The sequence below is a fragment of the Sciurus carolinensis genome, chromosome 2, assembly GCF_902686445.1.
Source record: "Sciurus carolinensis chromosome 2, mSciCar1.2, whole genome shotgun sequence".
In the NCBI taxonomy this organism is placed as follows: domain Eukaryota; kingdom Metazoa; phylum Chordata; class Mammalia; order Rodentia; family Sciuridae; genus Sciurus; species Sciurus carolinensis.
In genome coordinates, this window is record NC_062214.1 from 13,059,032 (window position 1) to 13,079,039 (window position 20,008).

The 20,008-nt window shown below is 56.0% G+C and overlaps 1 protein-coding gene across 3 annotated transcripts in view; it reads left to right on the forward strand.

Annotated features, from left to right (window-relative positions):
* Positions 1–20,008, forward strand: part of Slc13a3 (solute carrier family 13 member 3) — a 67,589-nt gene that overhangs the window by 9,975 nt on the left and 37,606 nt on the right. For 2 of the 3 annotated variants that reach the window (XM_047540870.1, XM_047540872.1), the window contains exons 2-3: positions 14,676–14,941; positions 16,833–16,993. In XM_047540870.1, the coding sequence (XP_047396826.1) occupies positions 14,676–14,941; positions 16,833–16,993 (427 nt within the window). Of the gene's footprint in view, positions 1–14,658; positions 14,942–16,832; positions 16,994–20,008 lie in introns of all 3 variants that reach the window. The other variant, XM_047540873.1, reaches the window with a different exon arrangement.

Genomic DNA, 20,008 nt, shown 5'->3' on the forward strand with positions numbered 1-20,008 from the left:
GAGACCAGCGTCTGCTGGGCCCCGGGCCTTACGGACGATGCCCCGGTCAGTGTTCTCAAGCACGGCGGTTCCAGGAAACATCTGGCAACATCCGAGACCATTGTGATCGTTACAACCGGGGTGGGTGCTCCCGGCATCTGGTGGGTGGAGGCTGGGGTGCTGCCGACCCCCCAACTGCAGAGGACGCCAGCACCCAGGGAGGGGGCGCTGCTGCCTCCGACCTCACCAGCGGCCTGGGGGCAGCACAGTGGAGCCGCTTTGCAGAGCGGGCGCCTGCCTGGGGCGCACAGCTGGCAGCGGAGGGCGGAAGGGAAGGCCGGGAAGGGGGAGCCCGCCAGGCTTGCTCAGAGCCCAGCTCCGGCTCCACCTGCCCTCTGCCCCTGCCCTCTGCACAGCGCCTTCCCTTTGGTGGGGAAATCACAAAGGCAGGCCTGTTCCCACCACCCACAGCCTGGGCGTCCCCTGGCACCTTTCTCTCCGGACAGGCACTGGGAGCTGGAGCCTGGGGCCTGAGCGGGGACCGTGCAGGAGAGTCCTGCCGGCTCCTTCAGCCGCTTCCTGCCCTGTTGGTAGCTCCCGGGCTTCTCTGGAAAGGCCGGACCAGCCCGTGGAGCTGGCTGGCGTGGGGCGCCGCATCGATCCCAGCAGGGTGCTGTGGCTGACTGAGGAGGAGCCCTGAGGGCCTCTGCTCTGGCACAGGCTGACCTGGGCCCTGCCTGTGGCCCACCTCTGCTGGGGCCAGGGGAGCCCGAGGCCTGTCCTGAGGTGCTCTCGGCCCCACTGCTTGAAGTCGGCCTGGGAGACCTGCTCTTTCCTGCTGCTGCCGCTCTCCTTGCTGTGGAGCCTGGTCTTCCTGATCTGGGCGTTCCTTCTCTGGAGAAGGGGCCTGCTTTCCAGGGGGCCGTGTCCGCCAGGCCGGCTTCCTGGGGCGGGAGCAGCATCATGAGAGCGACCATCAGGCAGATTCTAGACTCCCTGGCTGCGTGACCTTGGGCAAGTTACTTGGCCTCTCTGTGTCTTGGTTTCCTTTTCTGTAAAATGGGAACATTGGTAGCTGCCCCAGAGACCTTGGGAAGGTTGGTCCATGCGCCTGAAGTGCCCAGGGCCGCAGCTGGCGGCTGCGTACCTGGCATTGTCACTTGCTCCGCACACGAGCCCGGCATCTGGTGCTCTGGGCCTGCCCCACGGGGGTCAGGTGAGCTTGTTCCTGAGCCTCCAGCTTCCTCGCCGGGCTCCGATCCTCCCCTGTGAGAGGTGCGGGGAAGGCGGGGTGGCACAGTGCTTATCCAGAGGAAGCCTCGGGAAAGTCCCCCTCCTTCTTATTCTTGGCCCAAATCTCTGAGCCCTGGGGAGAAACGAGGGACTGCGAGGCTCATTGTCAAGTGGGGCTGGAGACCCCCAGGCCAGGCCTCAGCAGCAGGGACCAGCTGGGCTGGGCTGGGTGGGATGGTGAATCATGATCGCAGGGCAGGCAGAGCCGTCCCAGAGGGCACAGGATGCGGCCCCAGCAGCCAGGGAGAGCTCAGGTGTGGCTCTTTGTGGAGAAGCAAGGGGCTGCCATCGCCAGCCTCAGCTTCCTCATCTGCCACGTGGGCCTACCTGCCTCACAGGGCATGGCGAGCAGTCCAGGAACCTAACCAACAGAGAAGAGCTCTGAATAGTGAAGTCTGCCATGCTCACGTCCGTCGGAGTCCTGTACTCAGCACACAGTAGGTGCTTAATAAGCATGTCCCAAAGGGATGTGGAATAAGAAAGGACCTTTCTTCAGTGCACTGTTCACAAGTGACCGAGGCATCAGTCAGAATCACTAAGTGAGCACCTACTAGGCACCAGCTGCTCTCGCAGGGCAGGTGCGGTGAACTGCAGTCGCGAGTCATTGCACAGTGCAGCTGACATCCTGGAGGGAGACGTAAAGCAAAAACAAACGGAAAAATGAGTCTGATCTGCAGCAGGTCGCATGATGCTGAGTGGTAGAGAGGGAACGGCAGAAAGCTGTGCAGGACGCCAGGGATAGAGGCCGTGCAGTTGTGTGGTCGGGAAGGTTCCACTGGGAAAGGACCTTCGGGCAAAGGCCTGAAGGAGGCAGAGGAGCCCTGAGCGTCAGAGCAGAAGGGCTTCCAGGCAGCGGGAGCAGCAAGTACAAAGGGCCTGCAGTGGGCTCATGGAGAATGTTCAGGAACAGTGGGGGCTCCTCCTCAGTCCTCACGCCCGCCCCTCCCAGGCCTGACCCTGGTCCCCACCACAGAGAAATGGGCTCCAAGGGCCTCGGTGAGATTTAAAGGCTTATCCCATCCGATGCCTTTGGACAGGGTTTCGCTCCGATCAGAGAAAGGCCCCCTTTCGGCCAGGCCTGCAGAGGGGTGGAGAGGGAGGAGCTCTGGGTGCGCCCTCGCGCCACGTTGGGAGCTGAAGGAACCGCTGGGCATGGGGAGGCCGTGGCGCAGGAGCAGAGGTTGCTGCCCAAGGTCACGCCGTGAGTCAGCTTCTCTTCCCAAAAGGTGTTCTGTCCTCCTGGGCTGAGCCCACAGCTGGGGCTCGCGGGCCAGCTGCTCCCGCCCCCTCCCACCACCTGCGGCTGGTAATGATTAGTGAGCGGGGCAGCCCCAGACTGCACACCGCCCCAGGAACACTTTTAATGAGTGGCTCCGAGAACTTGAACTTGTCACAACATCTGCTAATGAGTCCAGGGGTCTAACGTCCCGCAGAGGAGGGGTGCAGGGTGAGGCCGGCTGGCACAGAGGTCTCCGGCAAGCCCCCTCCTCCCTCTCGCCCTGCTGCGTCTCAGGCCCTGGTGGCCACAGCGGCCCCAGCTGTTTTCCTAAAGCCTTTTCAACATGGGGGAGGGCAGGAAATGGGGGAGCTTCTGGGCTTAACCCTCCCTGCCTTCGCGTCTCCCTCGGGCAAGTGGGAGCGTGAAACCCAGCTCTGCCCACCCTCAAGGCTGGAAGGACCCCGGGGGCAACACGCGAGTGTGGCAAGGAACTTTCTACTGAGGATCTGGCCTTTGATTTTACTTCATCTAGGAGAGCCTGCCAGAGTGGGAGGAGCGAGAGACACAACCGAAAAGGGCTTAAACCAGAGGGCACATAGTAAGTGCTCAGTAAGCCAGCACGGCGGGCAGCGGCCATGCTGTGATCCCCATCGCTGACCAGCTCGGGCCCCAAGGCCAGACCAGGGCTCCGGGCACAGTGGCCTGGCGGGATCCCGGCTTCATCCCTTGCTGGGAGTGCACACGTGGACGGAGAGGCCACAGGTCTCCCGGGCCCCAGGCCGCTCATTTCCAGGCAGGGTGACTGAGATGAGCTGGTGAGCGTACGCAGGTCCAAGGCCTGCCTGGTGCTGGTGGAGTAAGCACTACACAGAGGCTGGCCTTGTCCCGTCCAGCCTCACCCAGAGGCAGGGTGGCCTTCAGCAGGTCCCGCAGGGTGGCTGCAGCCGCCTCCCGGGGAACCCACAGAACGATGCCTGGTGCCTAATTAGTGCTGTGGTGTGTGACGGTCTTGCATCGCAGTGGCATGGCACCAAGGTGACAAGGGACCCCTGCTCGAGAGGCTGGGGGAAACGCTTCTGGTGTCACCCAGCTGTCAGAGCGGGGCCTGGTCACCTCCCCTGGCCTTCTCTGCCATGGCCTACTACACGTTCCCACGTGCGGATGAGACAGGGAGACTCGGGAGGGCGACCTGGTCGGTCTGAGGCTCGCAGCTCGTAAGTGGGGAGCTGCGTTTGCACCCAGGACTGCGTGGCTCCCCTGGTTGTCCCCGGGCCTTGGCCAGCCTCCATTAGCTCCCTGCTTCCTGGTGGAGGCCTGGAGAAGTGCTTCTCGCCCCGCGGACGGGGCTGCTGCGGGCTCCTCTCTTGTCCCTTCTCTGGGTTGCGCCCCCTGTGGCCGACAGGAAATGCCTGTGGATCAGTGGGATGGGGCTTCTAACGTGAAGCGGGCAAGAGACCCGCTCGGAGCCGGTCGGTGGTGGGCAGACAGGTGTGCGCGTGCGCTCCTGCGACTACCCGGGTCACCCCCATCTGCAGGCTGGGAACCAAGGAACAGCTGACCACTCGCTCCAGCAAGTGGTGGGGCAGGATTCCAGCCCAGGTACTGTGACGTGGGACGCCAGCTCAGGACTCGGGGCCTCTGCTTCTGGGCAGCGGGTCCAGATTTGGAGCCCCGGCTCCCAGCGCCCCACAGCTCCCCCTTCTTAGGGGGAGGCCATCTTCCAGTCGCTGGGCCACGTGGGACTGGGTGGTGCCACCCCTCCTGTGCTGTCCAGGAGCCAACTGAGGCTCAGAGTGGAGAAGCGACTTGGCCAAGAGCACACAGCAGCAGTGAGTGACAGGCACGGTGCTCCAAGCCCTGCTGGCTTCAGAGGCCCGGTCCTGGGCCAGGAGGGCAGGGGACCCGTGAGGTTGAAGGTGTGGTTTCTTTCTTGCTGTAGGCCAGAGCTCAGGGCCTCCAGGTGGCCCTGCGTGCTCCTGGGGAGCGGGCCTCACGAGGCAGCAGGAGACCTGCTCCCTGCAGGTTTGGCCTGGCAGCTGGCCGGTCCCTGCATGGGGTTACCGGTACCTGCCAGGAGCCTGGTCACAGGCCAGTGCCCAGGGAGCAGGGCTGGGGAAGGACAGCAGACGCAGGGTCCTGAGAGTCTGCCCTCGGCCCAGGAGAGGACCCGAGCTCTCTCTTCCCGCTCCTGGTGGACGCGAGCTTGGGGCGGTGGGGAGAGAGCAGCCTCGAGGCTGCTGGAAACCATTCCTCGGCTCAAAAATTAACCGCCTGGCCCGGCATTTTCTCCCCGCCCCCCCACCGCTGCGTGTTCCGCCTACAGACTTTAATCCCTGTGGTACTGTGTTGGCTAAGCCGGGTTTATTGGTGGGGGATTGTAAGGCTTCCTGTAAGGAATCCACGCCCTGGGCCCTGTGTCTGGGTTGGGTGGACATGAACAGGGCTGGTCAGGGACTGTGACCACCGCCCCCGCCCCACCTCCTACCCCGTCCTCCCAACCAGGGCAGGACCGGGGTGAGCCCGGTGAGGCCCCTGCAGAGCCAGGTGTAAGGAGGGGTGGCCGTCAGGTCTCACCCCGGTGCTTGCTCGCCTCCCAACCCCTACTGCCTGAAAAGCTCTGGGGACCCTTATCTCTTAATGACAAAGGTAGAGTAAACCCAAGCTGCCTCTGACTCGCTGTGTGACCTCAGGCAAGCCACTTTCCTTCTCTGGACAACCATTTCCTATATAGTTTGGGGGGTTAGATGATTCTTTACTGCGGAGGGAGGGCATCCTGGGCACTGTAGGAACGTCAGCAGCACCCCCACCCTGTCATGACAATCAACGACCTCCCCTGGCGGACAAAACCTCCCCCTGTCAAGAACCATTGGTTTGCAGCGTTTTTAAAGTCCAGCTTTAAGGAATTAAACTTGCATTAGTTATAATAAAACAATATTAATGTGTGATTATTAATAATTAATGCAGCCTAACTCTAGCTCATATTTATGGAGGGCTACCCACGTATCAATCACTGGGCGTGTGTTTACCTTACATTATCTAGCTCTGTCTCCAAGGTGGGTATGAATACTATGTGTCCACAAGAGATAAACTGAGGGGGAGGGAGTTCACCAACCAGGCCCCGGATCCATAACTGGGAAATTCAGGCTGGTCTTATCCAAAGCCCACCCACTTCTTCTGAGCATGTTTACTGCAGAAGGATTGGTACATACAGATCCGCAGGAGCAAGCAGCACTTTCTGATGACATGAATTCGGAGGTGGGAGGCCCTAGGGTTGGAGCTGGTAGAACAAAGCCTGTTCTCTGCCCGTCGTCTTTCTGGGGCAGTCTGAGAACAGTCACCAAGGGCACCACAGGTGAGACAAACGCCTTCTCCCCAGGAGAAAGGACCAGAGTCCCACCCCAGGTAGGAACCGACCATGGCCATGGGTTCTGGACCCAATGGCAGAAGGAGCCCAGAGCTGGTCAGCAGATCCGGGCAGGACTGGATTTCCCCAGCAGCAGTTCCAGTCTGGAGCCCTCCCTCTTACTGGAAGGCCGGAGCCTGCTGCGGGGGAAGGGAGAGTCCCCAAGGCATGTGACAGCACCAAGCCTGGGCCAGCTGATCCAGGAGGCGCAAAACCTTTGGCAAGAAGCAGGCTGTCAGAAAACCACCCGCCACGCGGGGCAGCGGTTCCAAGAAGCCAAAGAAACGTGAGTGTCGAAAGCCACCAACGAACTGTGACCTCCTCCTCGGGTGTTCCTGCTAAGTAAGGCTCCCGCCTGCTTGGAGCAGAGCCTGTTCCAGGGTGGCTGGTGGGACAGGTCTGGGGGTGGCCACAGCGCTCATGCTTGGACACCTGCAGCCCCTGCCCCGCCCCACACCTCCCTCGAGCAGGGAAGTGATCTGGGAAGAGTGGTCACCGTTCTGTAACCAGGGGCCAGCGTGGGTCGACACCAAGATGGCGCCAGAAATGAGAAGACAGAGGAACAGACCAGTAGAAGCCCACGAAGAGTCAATGCTGGGAGGGTTGTGTCATGGGGTAGGAGAAGCCACGAACAGGTCTTTCTCTACGAGAGACGAAAGCATCAGAGAAATAAGGCCTTCCTGCAACAAAGCTCAAAGTGAGAATGAAAGGGTCAAAGAAGTAGAGGAAGACCAAAAAGCAGCGCCCAGGAACGAGGCGAGGACAAAGGCGCCTCTCCCGCATGAGAAGCGGTAAAGCAGGCACAGGCTAAAAGCCCGACCAGGGCAGGACAGAGCGAAGGACAGGAAGAGAAGGTGGGGCGAGCGAGGCGGAGGAGAGCTGGCTCTGGCGAGTCCATGTTCCTGCAGAAGACTGACAGCTGAAAATGAGACCGAGACCTTCAAAGAAGGAAACTTCTGTTACAACTAAAATGCACGCGGATTGAAAAGGTAATCGTCTTCCAGAAAAAACGTACAGAGATTTGTCAACACAGAGAAATCATGGCCACATGAATGAACTTGAAGTCTGAACGAAACATCGTATGGGCATCCGGGTGAAGTTCAGTGAGCTGTAAGGGGCAAGCGATTGACCTGGCCTCAAACTTCTGCCACACAATAATTAAGCATCTACTAATTCTCTGGGGAGGAAATTATAGCTCAAGAATGTACCAACATATTTAGTTTTATGTTCAGAGAATGTCTTCTTTTAAAAAAATGTGTATTGGTTGCTGAAATTTGGAGAAACATCAATGAATAAATGAAAATGCACTCGTTACCTCGCCCTTAAGATAACTGCCTGACAATTCCAATTGCCTTGGCATCCCTTAACCCTGATGGGTAGACATTCGAATACGATTATTCAGAATTTGCTGAGGAATAGACTCAGCCTCGGGCATTGTGTGTTTTGTCCCGGGAATCCAGGAGCCAGTCACTGGGCCCAGGCTTCTGGGCCCAGGCTTCCGGGCCCTCTGGATGGTTCCGTTGGATAGAGGTCTATGTGATGAAGGAAATAGCTACACCTACTCTGTCTCCAGTGGCAGACCCATTCCCAGGGGACTGTTGAGCACTTGAAATGTGGCCAAGGCACTGAGAAACCAGAATTTCAAACTCCATTTAATTTTAAGTAATATAAATAGCCACAAGGGACCGGGGGCTACTGTATTTGGATAGCCCAACTTAAGAGGTTTCCTTGGCGTCCTGTTCCTTCTACGCTGCTGACTGCTTTCCGCTGTGGCCACCCCAGACCTCTCCCGTCTCAAGCTTCCTCTTGCTTTCGACTCTGGGATTCTCCAGCCGCCACCTCCCTGGGTCTCCTCTTCGGCTCCTCCACACCTAGAAGCTTTCCTGAGTGGAGGGGAAATTCACCCGGAGCTGACTCCTCCTGCCCGGGGCCCCTCAGCCGCAGAGCTCTGGACAGAACAAAGTGGCACGAAGGCGAGCTGCTTGCCCTAAGGTGACCCAGAAAGTGAGTCTGCAAGATCAGACACCTCCCCAACCTCTGAACTCCAGAAGTTAAAATTCAAAGGAACAGTGCCTGTGATCAATCACATGACTCCATACTCCTACCTCCATCTGCCCTTGAGGGATCAGGAGAAGCCTCCCCTTCGCAAACACACGGAGGACACCTGGCGTGTCATGTGGCTGGTCCGAGTTCACAGAGCAAGGGGCCCAGACACAGGGGTGGAACCCGCCTGCTGAGGGGTGAGTCCACCTGGCCCCCTTCCATGGTGCCACTACCTCAGCATTTACCGGGACAGGGAGCTGCGAGACCTCACCCTGTGCTCTCCATGGTCCTGAAGAAATGGCTCTGCCTCTCTAGGCCTCGGTTTTTAGACCTGTAAAATGGGGATTTTAGCAGGAAGCAGGGATTTTTTAATACGGGGTCCCGCAATCCCTAGTGACCTGTCAACACTTTGACATCACATTCACACTGTACATGTCTGAGTGCTTTCCTGAGGTTTTCATTAATGATCCAAGGCACCCGGGACTCCACCAATTGACACCATGTCAATGACAGGCCACGGTGGTGACTGTGGGTTAGACAGCACCTGCTAATAATGACGACCCCTCACTTTCCTTTTAATGCACGAACCTTTTAAAACTGTGAGGTTTCACAGAAAAGCAGTTTGAAGCTTCTCTTGAGGAACCAGGAAATGTGGCCTCCTGGGCCACGTGGCAGTGAGCAGAGGGACTGAGCTGCCCAAATGTGACATTTACCCCGCCCCCGGTGGTTTTCTGCACCTCCCGCACCGTCTAAAGCGCAAAGCGGGCTTGCCCAGCTGGTGCTTCTCCCACCAGCTCCCTTCCACCAACAGGGCCCCGCGCTGGAGTGGAAATGCCTGGCTCATCTCGTTTGTCCATCCTCTTAGCAAGCATCTGTGAGGACTGCCGGTGGAGGGGAACAGGACAGGCGGGCGCCCCCTTGTGCAGCTCTGGGGTCTGGGGAGGAGAGGTTATGACGAAAGAACACCAGGAAGCTTCAAGCAGCCTGATGTCAAAAAAATGTGGAGCAGACCACATGGATCACATGACCAGAGACCGGCTCCCTGAGGAGGGTCCTGGAAGGTAGGCTGAGCCAGGAGCCGGGAGGAAGTGTCCAGAGGCCAGGCGGAGGGGCGGCAGGTGCAGGGCCCTGGCAGTGGAGGGTTGGCCTGTCTGATCGCCCAGAGTCCACCTCTTCCCATTCGGCAGCCTCAGCCCTGGAGGCCCTGCCTCCTCGTCTCTCTGGAAGTCACTTCTGTCCTCCAGGCCTGGCAGGGTAGGGAGGCGGATGAGGGGCAGTGGGTTATCAAATCCCCACCAGCGAGTGGCATCCAGCGGGCACTTCTGAGTACACTTGCCCACAGGAAGCTCAGGGAGCTATTGGGGCTCACCCTGGCACCTGTCCAGTCCCTAACCAGTGAGGTCACCATATACTCATCTCCTGCCAAAGCCCGGTGGCCACAGATGGACTCCCCGGGCCCTGCCATTTTCCTCAGGTTACCCCCCAGGTGACATGTGCTGTACCTGGACTCTTTCTGCCACCCAGGGCTGATGTTGGCATCCTGGCAGAAGCATCCAGAGAGAGGAGACAGAGGGAGAGAGAGAGGAGGGGGAGGGAAGAAGTGAGAAGGAGGAGACAGGAGGGGAGGGGAGCGGACAGGCAGGCCGGGACCCGGCGCCCCGTGTTGGCATTGTACAGAGTGGGTACATGGCACGAGCGGACTCGCCCCTGTCACCTGAAGCAGCTGTGTTCACCTCTCTGTACCAGTTGTATTTGTAATGTCCCTCAATAGGAAATAACCCAATGTCCATCGGCAGAGCCTGTCCATGGATTCATGGGATGGAAATCACCCAACAGGAAAGAGAAATTGGGCTGAGAAACGCAACTCCGCGGTGGATCTCCCAGAGGCCGTAGTGAGCAGACAGCCACACGCGGGAGTAGCCGTGTGGTCCCAGGATGCTCCGGTCCAGGTCCAGGAGCCGGCGGAACCAAGCAAAGGTGGCAGGAAGCACGCGGGGCGTTGGTGGTTGTCCTTGGTTTGGGGCTTGTCACGGCAGGTAGGGGGCACAGGGAGGGTTCCAGGGTGGGCTGGGGACATTGTGCGTGTCCTGAGGAGGCGGCGGCTGGGGGTGGAAGCCGGTCAGAACTCCTTGACCGCACCCTTGCGCCACGTGTGAACTGGTCCACTGAGGCTCCGTGGCTAACTGGGTAAAAACACTCGCGCTCGCTCTTTTTCCGGCCACTGCCATGAACTGTTCCCAGCGGGGGAAGGTCTTTTCCTATTATTTGTACCAAAAAACCCCAGACATGAGACTTTTTCTATCACTCTCCAGAAATGATTAAAATCCCCGGTTGCTTTGATCCACAAACATGGTCTCAACTGGGAAATCAGAACGGCCAGCTGCAGGGGCGGTCAACCTGTGGGATCTGACCCAAAGAGAAGTCTTCTCTTCCCTTCTCTGGGCGGGAAGCTGGGAGAGGGAGGAGAGAGATACTGGTCCCCCAAGACCTCGGTTTCCCTCTTCCCTCTGCACCCACTGCGAAAGCAACTTCTCTGCCTCAGTTGTCCTATCAGGGAAATGGACATGGCAACACCTGCCCCAAAGGCGTGGGAGCAGAATGAGTTCACACGCTTGTAGATGTGCCTGACGTAGCACCGTGGATTGCTGGTAGTCACTGTGCTTGTGGTCCCTTAAATGTTTAAGAGAGAGGAATTGAAAGCTATGTAGTCTGTGAACTACGGCGAGACACCAGGATCTGGATTATCTGTCCACAGTTTTATGTGCATGACCCAGATGGATGTCTTCTTAAAATTCCCCCTGGAAAGAGGAAGAAAGTAATAGTGCCGCCCAGTAAGGGTAGTTGTGGGCTTTATGTGAGTCGATACATCCGAGAGGCCTGAACTTGGTGAATATCTGGCAGTTAGAAAAAATTAGCAGAGGGCCGGGCGCCTGACTCAGTGGTGCAGTGCTTGCGGAGCATACATGAGGCCCTGGCTTCCGTCCCCAGCACTATCCCCAAAAATGTTGGTGGCTGTCATTATTGCTGCAATTACTCCTGCACACCGTGACGTGAGTCAAGACAGAAAAGGAAACTCTCAGCCGAGTCTCAGAGTTAAAAATTCCCGGGTGACTGCACACTGCTGCTCCCAAAAACTCCTGTCCGTTTTCTTTTCTTCTGAAGCCCTTATCAGGAACCCAGGATTATGCTGAGCCCCTAAAACGAAATGGGAAGTGTCCCCTCTCTCTCTGTCCTCTGAGTTTGTGCACGATGGGCCCTCCATTCCTTTTGGTAGAGTGACCTCTGAAGCCGACGGGGCTTGCTTGAGGTTTTTTGGTGAGGAAATTGACAATGATGGAATTTTTTTGAAAGAAACCGGAGTGTTCAACTAGTCTATTTTTCTGATAGATGAGTAAGAAACACTTCTTAAGAGGCTGGTTTCCTTTAGGTTGTGGAAGTTAGTGGGATAAACTAGTTGTTTAGACCAGCCCTTTATGATTCTGTTGACGCCGTAGGGTCTGTGGTTGGGCCCTTCTTCAGTCCTGTAACCTGTTAAGTTCTGACCTCAGAGTGTTGCCAGCGGGAAGCATCTGAGGCCTGCAGTGTTTAACTCAGATGCTGGACTGAACCTTCTCTCTCTCTCTCTCTCTCTTTCTCTCATCAATTCCTGTCAAGTTCTTCTACTGCTCTACAAATTTGCCCTCAGACTGAAGAGTACAATACACAAGTAAACTCTGGGGGGACAGTGGAGGGTCCGAGCTCAGGACCCCACCGAAGTTCTCATTGCCAATGTTTAGTTCAGGCAGCTTCTCCAGAGAGAAGCTTCTCCTTCGAGCCCCTTCGGACCCTCAGCTATGTTACTTATTCCTGCTACTTGTCCCTAGTGGACTTAGAGCCACACCTGCTTTTGGTCATGTGGCTCAATACTGCCCTTAGGGGTCTTCAACCACCTGCCCCTAAGGGATTTAATTTTTATTGATTGATTTTGGTACCGGATATTGAACCCAGGGGTGCTTAACCATGAAACCACATCCCCAGCCCATTTTTAAATTTTTTTATTTAGAGACAGGATCTTGCTGAGTTGCAGAGGCTGCCTTTGAACTCGAGATCCTCCTGCCTCAGGCTCCTGAGCCACGGGGATCACAGGCGTGCACCCGGCGCCAGGTTGCCCGCGCCCGTGAGCCCACGGAGGGCAGGTGTTCTCTTCCGTCCTCCTCTCTGCGTCCTGCGCTCTAGCACGGGCCCGCAGAGCGCGAGGGTCCCCTGCCTCCCTTCGCTCGTTCTCCACTGGCCGACTGGAGCCCCTACAGCGTGTTGGGCGCTGTGCCAGGTGCTGGGGACACAGAAGAGAGTGAGACAAAGCACGGGACCCCGTTCTCATGGCACTTGCATTCTAGCCAGGGAGACGAGTGAGCCAGTGACACCGAACACCAGAATCTCTGCAGCTCGCACTCTGGCAGCATTTCCAGACTCTTCTCCAAGGAGCACAGTTTTGTAGGATTTTGAGGGACATTTTAACCCGTGGACGAATGAATTTCAGAAACTTGGGGTTCACAAGGACGAGTAGATGCATTTATAAGACTTGGTAGCACTTTCAATGCATCGTGAGTTTTAGGGGAGTGGTAGGGAGAAGGGCTGTTGGGAACTTACTGGCTTCACAGCCCTTTCTCGGGAATGTCTCTGGCAGCCGTAGGTGATGCACCGGCATGACTGGCTGGACATGACCTCAGGCCTCCTGCTTGGCTCCTAGCAGCTCACACCTTCCAGGGGTCCCCTTCACGTGGAGCATGTTCTTTTCTGGGTATCGAATGACAGCTTCTGAACCACACTGAACACGTCTCCTCAGGAAATACACATTTCCATTTGAATTCATTTGGCATAACAAGTGGTTGTCCCATAAACAAGGTACACCCCATTAGCTGGACTTGGTTCTGATAAGCCCTTCTTTTTGACTCAAATACAAAAGAAACTTCCAGCCCAGTCAAGAAAGCAGCCCCTCTCGTCCCCTTCACCAAAGATCTCTCAAGTCCTAGCTCAGGAAGACATCACTATCTCCAAGAAGGCTCGTCTTTGATTGTTCTCCAGAAGGATCCTGAAACAAGGATTTGTTCCAAGCAATGTTTTCGGAAGTGGGAAAGTGAAATATGAAGATCCTGAAAGTAATGCGGGTGGATGAATGGAAAAGTTACTTCCGGGACAACAGTGCCTCCATCTTACCAGGACCCCAGGGGCCTCAGCTATACCACCTGAAGAGCAACCCAACTTCCTGGTTGGGAGCTCTTCCTGGGAGTCTTACTTCCCTGGAAATCTTGACCAAGCTTGCATCTTAGGCCAGAGGAAGCTGACAGAGTCACTGTTGTGAGGGACGAGGGGAGATGGAGGGGTGTCTTACTCCAGCTGAGCTGCTATAACAAAAGTGCCACATACTGGATCATTTATAAGCAACAGAAATCTACTGCTCACCGTTCTGGAAGCTTACAGTTTTAATAGCCCAGCGAGTCTCCACGCCGGAGGCAGACTGAGTGTCTTGTGAGGGTTTGCTCTCTGCTTCAAAGATGGCGCCGTGTGGCCGTGTCCTGTCGTGGCAGAAGGCCCTCAGGCCTCTTTTCCGATTGCATCCATGACTCTCAGCCACAGTGGGGTTAGGTTTCAACGTGAATTGAGGCCTGGGGGCACTCAGAGCATAGCAAGTTGGTCCCAAGGCCGCCGCCCTCTCACGCCCCACTGGCTGACTCACGCCTTTCTTCTCTGCTTCCTGCTCATGGTACGAAGCTGCTTTGGACCTTCCCTCTCTGGGGTGAGTGGTTGGCTTGCATGCCTGTCTCCTTGAGCAGCAGAAGCTGAGGAGCTGCGGATGGCCAGGCCCCAAACTGCCCATGTCAGGTGCGGGAGTGTCCTGTAGTCCAGCAGTCTAGCGAGCGTCTCGTGATGGACCTAAAAGAAGAGCAACACGTCTTCCTCTCACGCCTTTTTCTAAGCAAGAGGTGCGAGATTGTGTGAGGGAGCCCCAGAGCGCCATGGTTGCACGTCCAGGCTCCCGTGGGCCTTCGAGGTCACAATCCTGGCTCAGGATGCCTAGTTTCCAAACTGGGCCACCTGTTGGTAGGTCAGGTGGTGCACAGAACAGGATGAGCAGGGCACGTCACCGTCATGTACAGTGTCCCTGCACAGATGTGGCCCTCGTTACTGGTGTCTGTCCCCTCCGTCCCGGGGTGGTTCACCTTGCCCACACACGCCGATGGCTTCTTCCTGCATCTGAGGGAGCGTCTCTGCAGGAGGCGCATCTCAGCCTGCACGGGGGGAGTTCCGCTCCCAGGAGCCGTCCTCAGCCAGCGACGGCCAGGAGTGGGCACGCTCCCCCGGGGCCTTGGCCCCAGGAAGGGCACCCCTAGGCGCGTCCTGCACTGCGTCCCAGCTTCCCCACGGGGACTGCCGCTCCAGTGGCTCCCGGCGGAAACCTTCTCCTAACCCTCTCTGCGTTGGTTCCCTCCTCTGTTTCACCTGTCCACTGCCCTTCCAGAACTTTCTGGGGTCCCCTGCTGAATCAAGGATCTCCATTCCCGTCCTCACCTGGGGATCTGCCTCTGAGACGAGGGAGGCGTCGCCTCGAGTTCTCGGTCAGTCTTGCGAAGTGGACAGAAATCGCTTCTCTATTTTATATTGAGAAAAACGAGGCTCAGAAAGGTGATGCCACAGCTCCAGGTCGGAGCCGTGGGCACCGCGGGGGCACGTGGGCCTCCAGGTCTGCTCTCCCCGCAGGAGGGCCGCTGCCTGCTGGTGATCCTGCTCATGGCCGTGTACTGGTGCACCGAGGCCCTGCCCCTGTCCGTGACAGCGCTGCTGCCCATCGTCCTCTTCCCCTTCCTGGGCATCCTGCCCTCCAGCACCGTCTGCGCCCAGTACTTCCTGGACACCAACTTCCTCTTCCTCAGCGGTCTGATCATGGCCAGCGCCATCGAGGAGTGGAACCTGCACCGCAGAATCGCCCTCCAGGTCCTGACGCTCGTGGGAGTCGAGCCCGCCAGGTAAGGGACACGACGTCACCGCTGGCTGCCTGACCGCGGCCATGGCGCTGGCCTCACAGAGTCGCCGTGAGGACCAGGGCAACCACGCGGGTCTGTCACTGAGCCCTGAGCGGCAGGACTGGCCACCAGCTCTCAGGATCCTTTGCTGTTTACCAGCCCAGGAGATGGCGGGTGGGGACACAAAGCAGGCGGGAAGATGGCCTGAGAGACGGAGGCAGGCTCGGACCCTAAGGGCCTCCCGCCCTCTGGGAGGATTTGGACTTGTATTCCCTGAGGATTGGGTGGCCTTTAAAGTAGGAGTGTGTCTGGACATTTCTATTTTTTGTTCCACGAACCCTTCTGGCAACTTGGCGAGTCTTCAGGCTCTTCCCAGAATGGCGTTTTAAGTTGTGTGCAGCGATTCCGTGCTTAGGATTTAAAACAGTGACAACCCCTCCTACGGCAAAACGCAGTTACTCAGTTTTTTTAAAGCACACATTTCTGCCATCGCAGCCTATGCGCGCCCTTATTAACACAGCGAATGGCGAGACCTGGCGACGGACCATGGTTTGGTGGTGGTTTCGAGCATCATGGGTCATCAGGGTTCTGCCACTGTTGTAATGTGCTATAAAAATACCCGTGAACTTTTTGGTGATGAAATCTCAGGCACTGAGGAAAGACTTGCTTCTGATTAGAAGTGAGCAAAGGCAGGTGCCTGGTTTATTTCCCCCAATGCCGTCTTGAATGGTATCCACGAACCCCTGCTTTAGAGGGTCCTGAGCAGGGAGAGACCTGGCAAATTTGCATTTTTAAGTCTCCCCTTGACCCCACTGTGGGTGGGGTGGGGGTGAGAAGCTGGGAACAGGCCTGGTTGGGAGGCTGTGCTGGGCATCCTGACAAGGGACAGTGGCGGCTGGGACTAGAGGAGCGGCAGTGGAGGACAGAGTGGATAGATCTGAGAGGTCTTTGAGTGACAAGGTCCACAGGGCAGGGGGAGGAGCAGAAGCTTCTGGATGACCACTAGGTTTCCAGCGTCCGCTCTGTCAAGCCGTCTGCCTGACCGTGCAGATGTGTCTTCTCTGGGAGAGGCTGTCCACACTATGGGCAGATTCCATCTGGAACTGAACCCAGTGATGCGTGGGATTGGCTATTCCAGGGGTGCAGCGTGGGGGGCTTCCTGGAGGAGGCACCATCTGAGCCCGGCTTTGAGGAATGGGAGGGGTTGTCAAAAGCAGGTGACGCTGCAGCAAGTCCTTGAAGACAGCAAGGCCCTGGCTGAGAAGTGGTCTTAGAAACACGGAAGGAATAATCCAGAAGAATTGAAGGGAAGGAAGGAGGACAGTGGGAGCTGAGATCATTGATTTAATCTACTTCCTCCTTACTGCATACAATGCACTGAATAAACTCCAGGTGCATTAAGAAACTGACATGGGGGGAAAGAACCCCGAGACTTGGATTCTGTTGTGGAAACAGACCAAGCAAAGACCAGGAGCAGAGGAGGCAGGCACGTTGGGTGCCGGCGAGAAGCTCAGCAGGGTGGGTGCTGGGGGGAGTCAGGGCAGCGGGAAGGAGGCTGCAAAGGTCAATAAGCAATATGGCGGGAGCCTTGATGTCCTGGCAACTTTATTCTGAAATGGGTGACATTGAGGATCTGGGGCCAGGGGAGAGAAAACGTCAGGCTTGAAATGTCTCTGGAACTACCTTTCCTCGGGCACCTGTGGTCAGTTCACTTTACACATTGGTCCAAGGTCTCCTTAGATCAGATTATTGGTCCCCACTTGGCCACTGACTTGCCTTCTCTGGCCTCCACTTTCCACTGGTAAAACTAGATTCCCCAGGGAGGGGAACCTGGGACCAGAGGAACTCATGGACCCTGGTTCTGGATCCGACTCTCTCTCCCTCTGTTGCCCAGGCTCATTCTGGGGATGATGGTGACCACCTCGTTCCTGTCCATGTGGCTGAGCAACACCGCCTCCACCGCCATGATGCTGCCCATTGCCAACGCCATCCTGAAGAGTCTCTTCGACCAGGAGGCTCAGAAGGACCTCAGCTGGGAAGGTGATGAGAACACAGGTGAGCTGTGCAAGGGCACTGGGGCCAGCTCCACAAGCTGGGATCAGGGACAACCAAAGGATATTGGGAGAAGCCAAGGGGTCGCACACTTCCTGAACACCTTCTATGTGCCAGACGTTTAAGAGTAATAATCGGGCATTAGATAAATCAAACCATGGTATTTTGGTTTTCTAATTTTTGCATTTATTGAGTACTTACTATGTACTGAAAACTGAGTGAAACACTTTATATATATTGGTTCCTTTAACTCTCGAAATAAACCTTTGAACGAGATCCAATAATGAAACTTGGAACGCATTTGAACAGATGTTCAACCTCACTTATTCTCAGAGAAGCACCAATTGAAGCAGTGAGATTTAAAACGATAAGACTTGCAAAAATAAGAAGACTGGGTGGTGACCAGTGATGGAAGGAATGTGGCCGTGGGAACCCTGGTGCATCGCAGAAAGAGGGTGGTCTGGGCGGCCTTGGAAGGAAGGAAGGAAGGAAGGAAGGAAGAAGGAAGGAAGGAGGAAGGAAGGAAGAAGGAAGGAAGGAGGAAGGAAGGAGGAAGGAAGGAAGGAAGGAAGGAAGGAAGAAGGAAGAAGGAAGGAAGGAGGAAGGAAGGAAGGAGGAAGGAAGGAGGAAGAAGGAAGGAAGGAGGAAGAAGGAAGGAAGGAAGAAGGAAGGAAGGAGGAAGGAAGGAAGGAGGAAGGAAGGAAGGAAGAAGGAAGGAAGGAGGAAGGAAGGAAGAAGGAAGGAAGGAAGAAGGAAGGAAGGAAGGAAGGATGGACGAAAGGAAGGAGGGAAGGAAGGAAGGAAGAAGGAAGGAAGGAAGGAAGGAAGGAGGGTGGGGAGGAAGGAAGGAAGGAAGGAAGAAGGAAGAAGGAAGGAAGGAAGGAAGGAAGGAAGGGGAAGGAAGGACAGAAGGAAGGAAGGAAGGAAGGAAGAAGGAAGGAAGGAAGGAAGGAAGGAAGGGGAAGGAAGGACAGAAGGAAGGAAGGAAGGAAGGAAGAAGGAAGGAAGGAAGGAAGGAAGGGGAAGGAAGGAAGAAGGAAGGAAGGAAGGAAGGAAGGGGAAGGAAGGAAGAAGGAAGGAAGAAGGAAGGAAGGAGGAAGGAAGGAAGGAAGGAAGAAGGAAGGAAGGAAGGAGGAAGGAAGGATGGACAAAAGGAAGGAGGGAAGGAAGGAAGGAAGGAAGAAGGAAGGAGGGAGGGTGGGGAGGAAGGAAGGAAGGAAGGAAGAAGGAAGGAAGGAAGGAAGGAAGGAAGGAAGGAAGGAAGGAAGGGAAGGAAGGACAGAAGGAAGAAGGAAGGAAGGAAGGAAGGAAGAAGGAAGGAAGGAAGGAAGGGGAAGGCAAGAAGCAAAAAAGCTGCGTTTTAAACATGTCTACTGGCTGTGGGGAAGGAATCCGGTGGGAATGGCGAGAGGGAACTTTTGGAAATAGAGAAGTGAACCGGAAGAGGGGCCTGTGCAGCGAGGGTGCCATGAGCTATTTGATAGCCCCGTCCCCTGAGAGTGTGCTCTTAGCAAAACAAAAACAAAAACACACAAAACCCCACAGCGGCCACTGTGCTTTTAGACCACTGTGTGATGGCCCAGAGAGGGAAAGCAACTTCCCCAGATCACACAGCGGGCAGATGATTGAGCCTGACGTGGCTCCAGAGCCCACTCTTACCTACAAACCAGCTTTTGGCTATGCCTGAAAGAACGCCTGCCTTCAAGTGGCTTAAAAATAGAGCTTTATTTTCTTCAGATAGCGAGAGACCAGAGGAAGGCAGTTCCAGGGTCAATTCAGGACCCAGAGTCGTGCCGGCTCTTCTTTGGTGACCTGAGTCCCCAGGCCTTTCTCCGCGGCTGACGGCGGCTGTCCCATCACATCCACTTCAGAGTGTCCCGTTTCTTAAAGGAATCTTTAAACTGATACACGTGGGTGTAAGTCACCACTTGTCCCCAATGCCAATTCCTCTTTGTTCTCTTAGTCATGGAATCCCTCATGGGCTCTTGGCTGTGCAGAGAAAAGACTGAATTTCCCAGTGTCCCCTGCGGCTGGATGTGGTCAGGTGACTAAGACTGACCCGGGGGACATCAGCGGAAATAATATGTGCAACTTCTGCCCTTCCCGCTCTCTGCTTCCTGCTGAGCGGATGTGAATATGATGGCAGGAGACACAGGCGCCACTTGGGACCTAGAGGTAGAAGCCACATCCTGAGAGATGGCAGATGGGTCCCAGCGGATGTGGATCATTTACCTAACTAACCCACGCGACCGGCATGACCCACAACTCGTGGATTTTATGGGCCAGTTCTGTTCTTTTCAAATATGGGTTACAATAAATAGGACTCTGTTAAAAGTTAAATGCTGGCCCACGTAGCAGCTAAGTGAACGTCACTGGCTGATGTCATTGTGTGCTCATGGGCCCTGTTTCTTTATTCCCACGATGGCCCCGCAAGCTAAGGAGAGTGATAAGCTCTTTACAGGGCTTTGGAGAGGCCAGGAGATTCATTCAGGTCTCGTCCTTGGTAGAGGAGCCCACCCAGCATCTCCTCTGGGGCAAAGTCTTCCCCGGGAAGGGAAGAGAAGCTGTGTAGTAGGGGTTGGCAGACTTTTTCTGTAAATAACCAGATAGTAAATATTTTGGGCCTCGTGGGCCATTCTGTCGAAATTCCTCCAATCTGCCTTTGAAGAGAGTGGCAGGGTGCGGGGGATAGGACTGTGGGCCAGCTAAACTTTACTTACGGGTGCCAAAGTCAAAGTTTCATGTCGTCTTCACAGCCTGAACTCTTATTCTTTTACTGATCTTTTCAACCACTTAAAAACGTAAAAAGCAGTCTCCACGGGCAGGTGGTACGGAAACAGGTCGTGGCCAGATTCTCCCTGCACACCGTGGGTGGCTGACCCCTGCTCTACATCGTTGGACTTGGTGGTTTTTCAAACTGCTCCCTGCAAGTCTCTGGGGCTCTGTACCTTCCCCCTTTTCAATCCCAGCTGAGCCTCTTTATCTTCGGCTGCCCTTCCTCATAACAATAACTGTTTA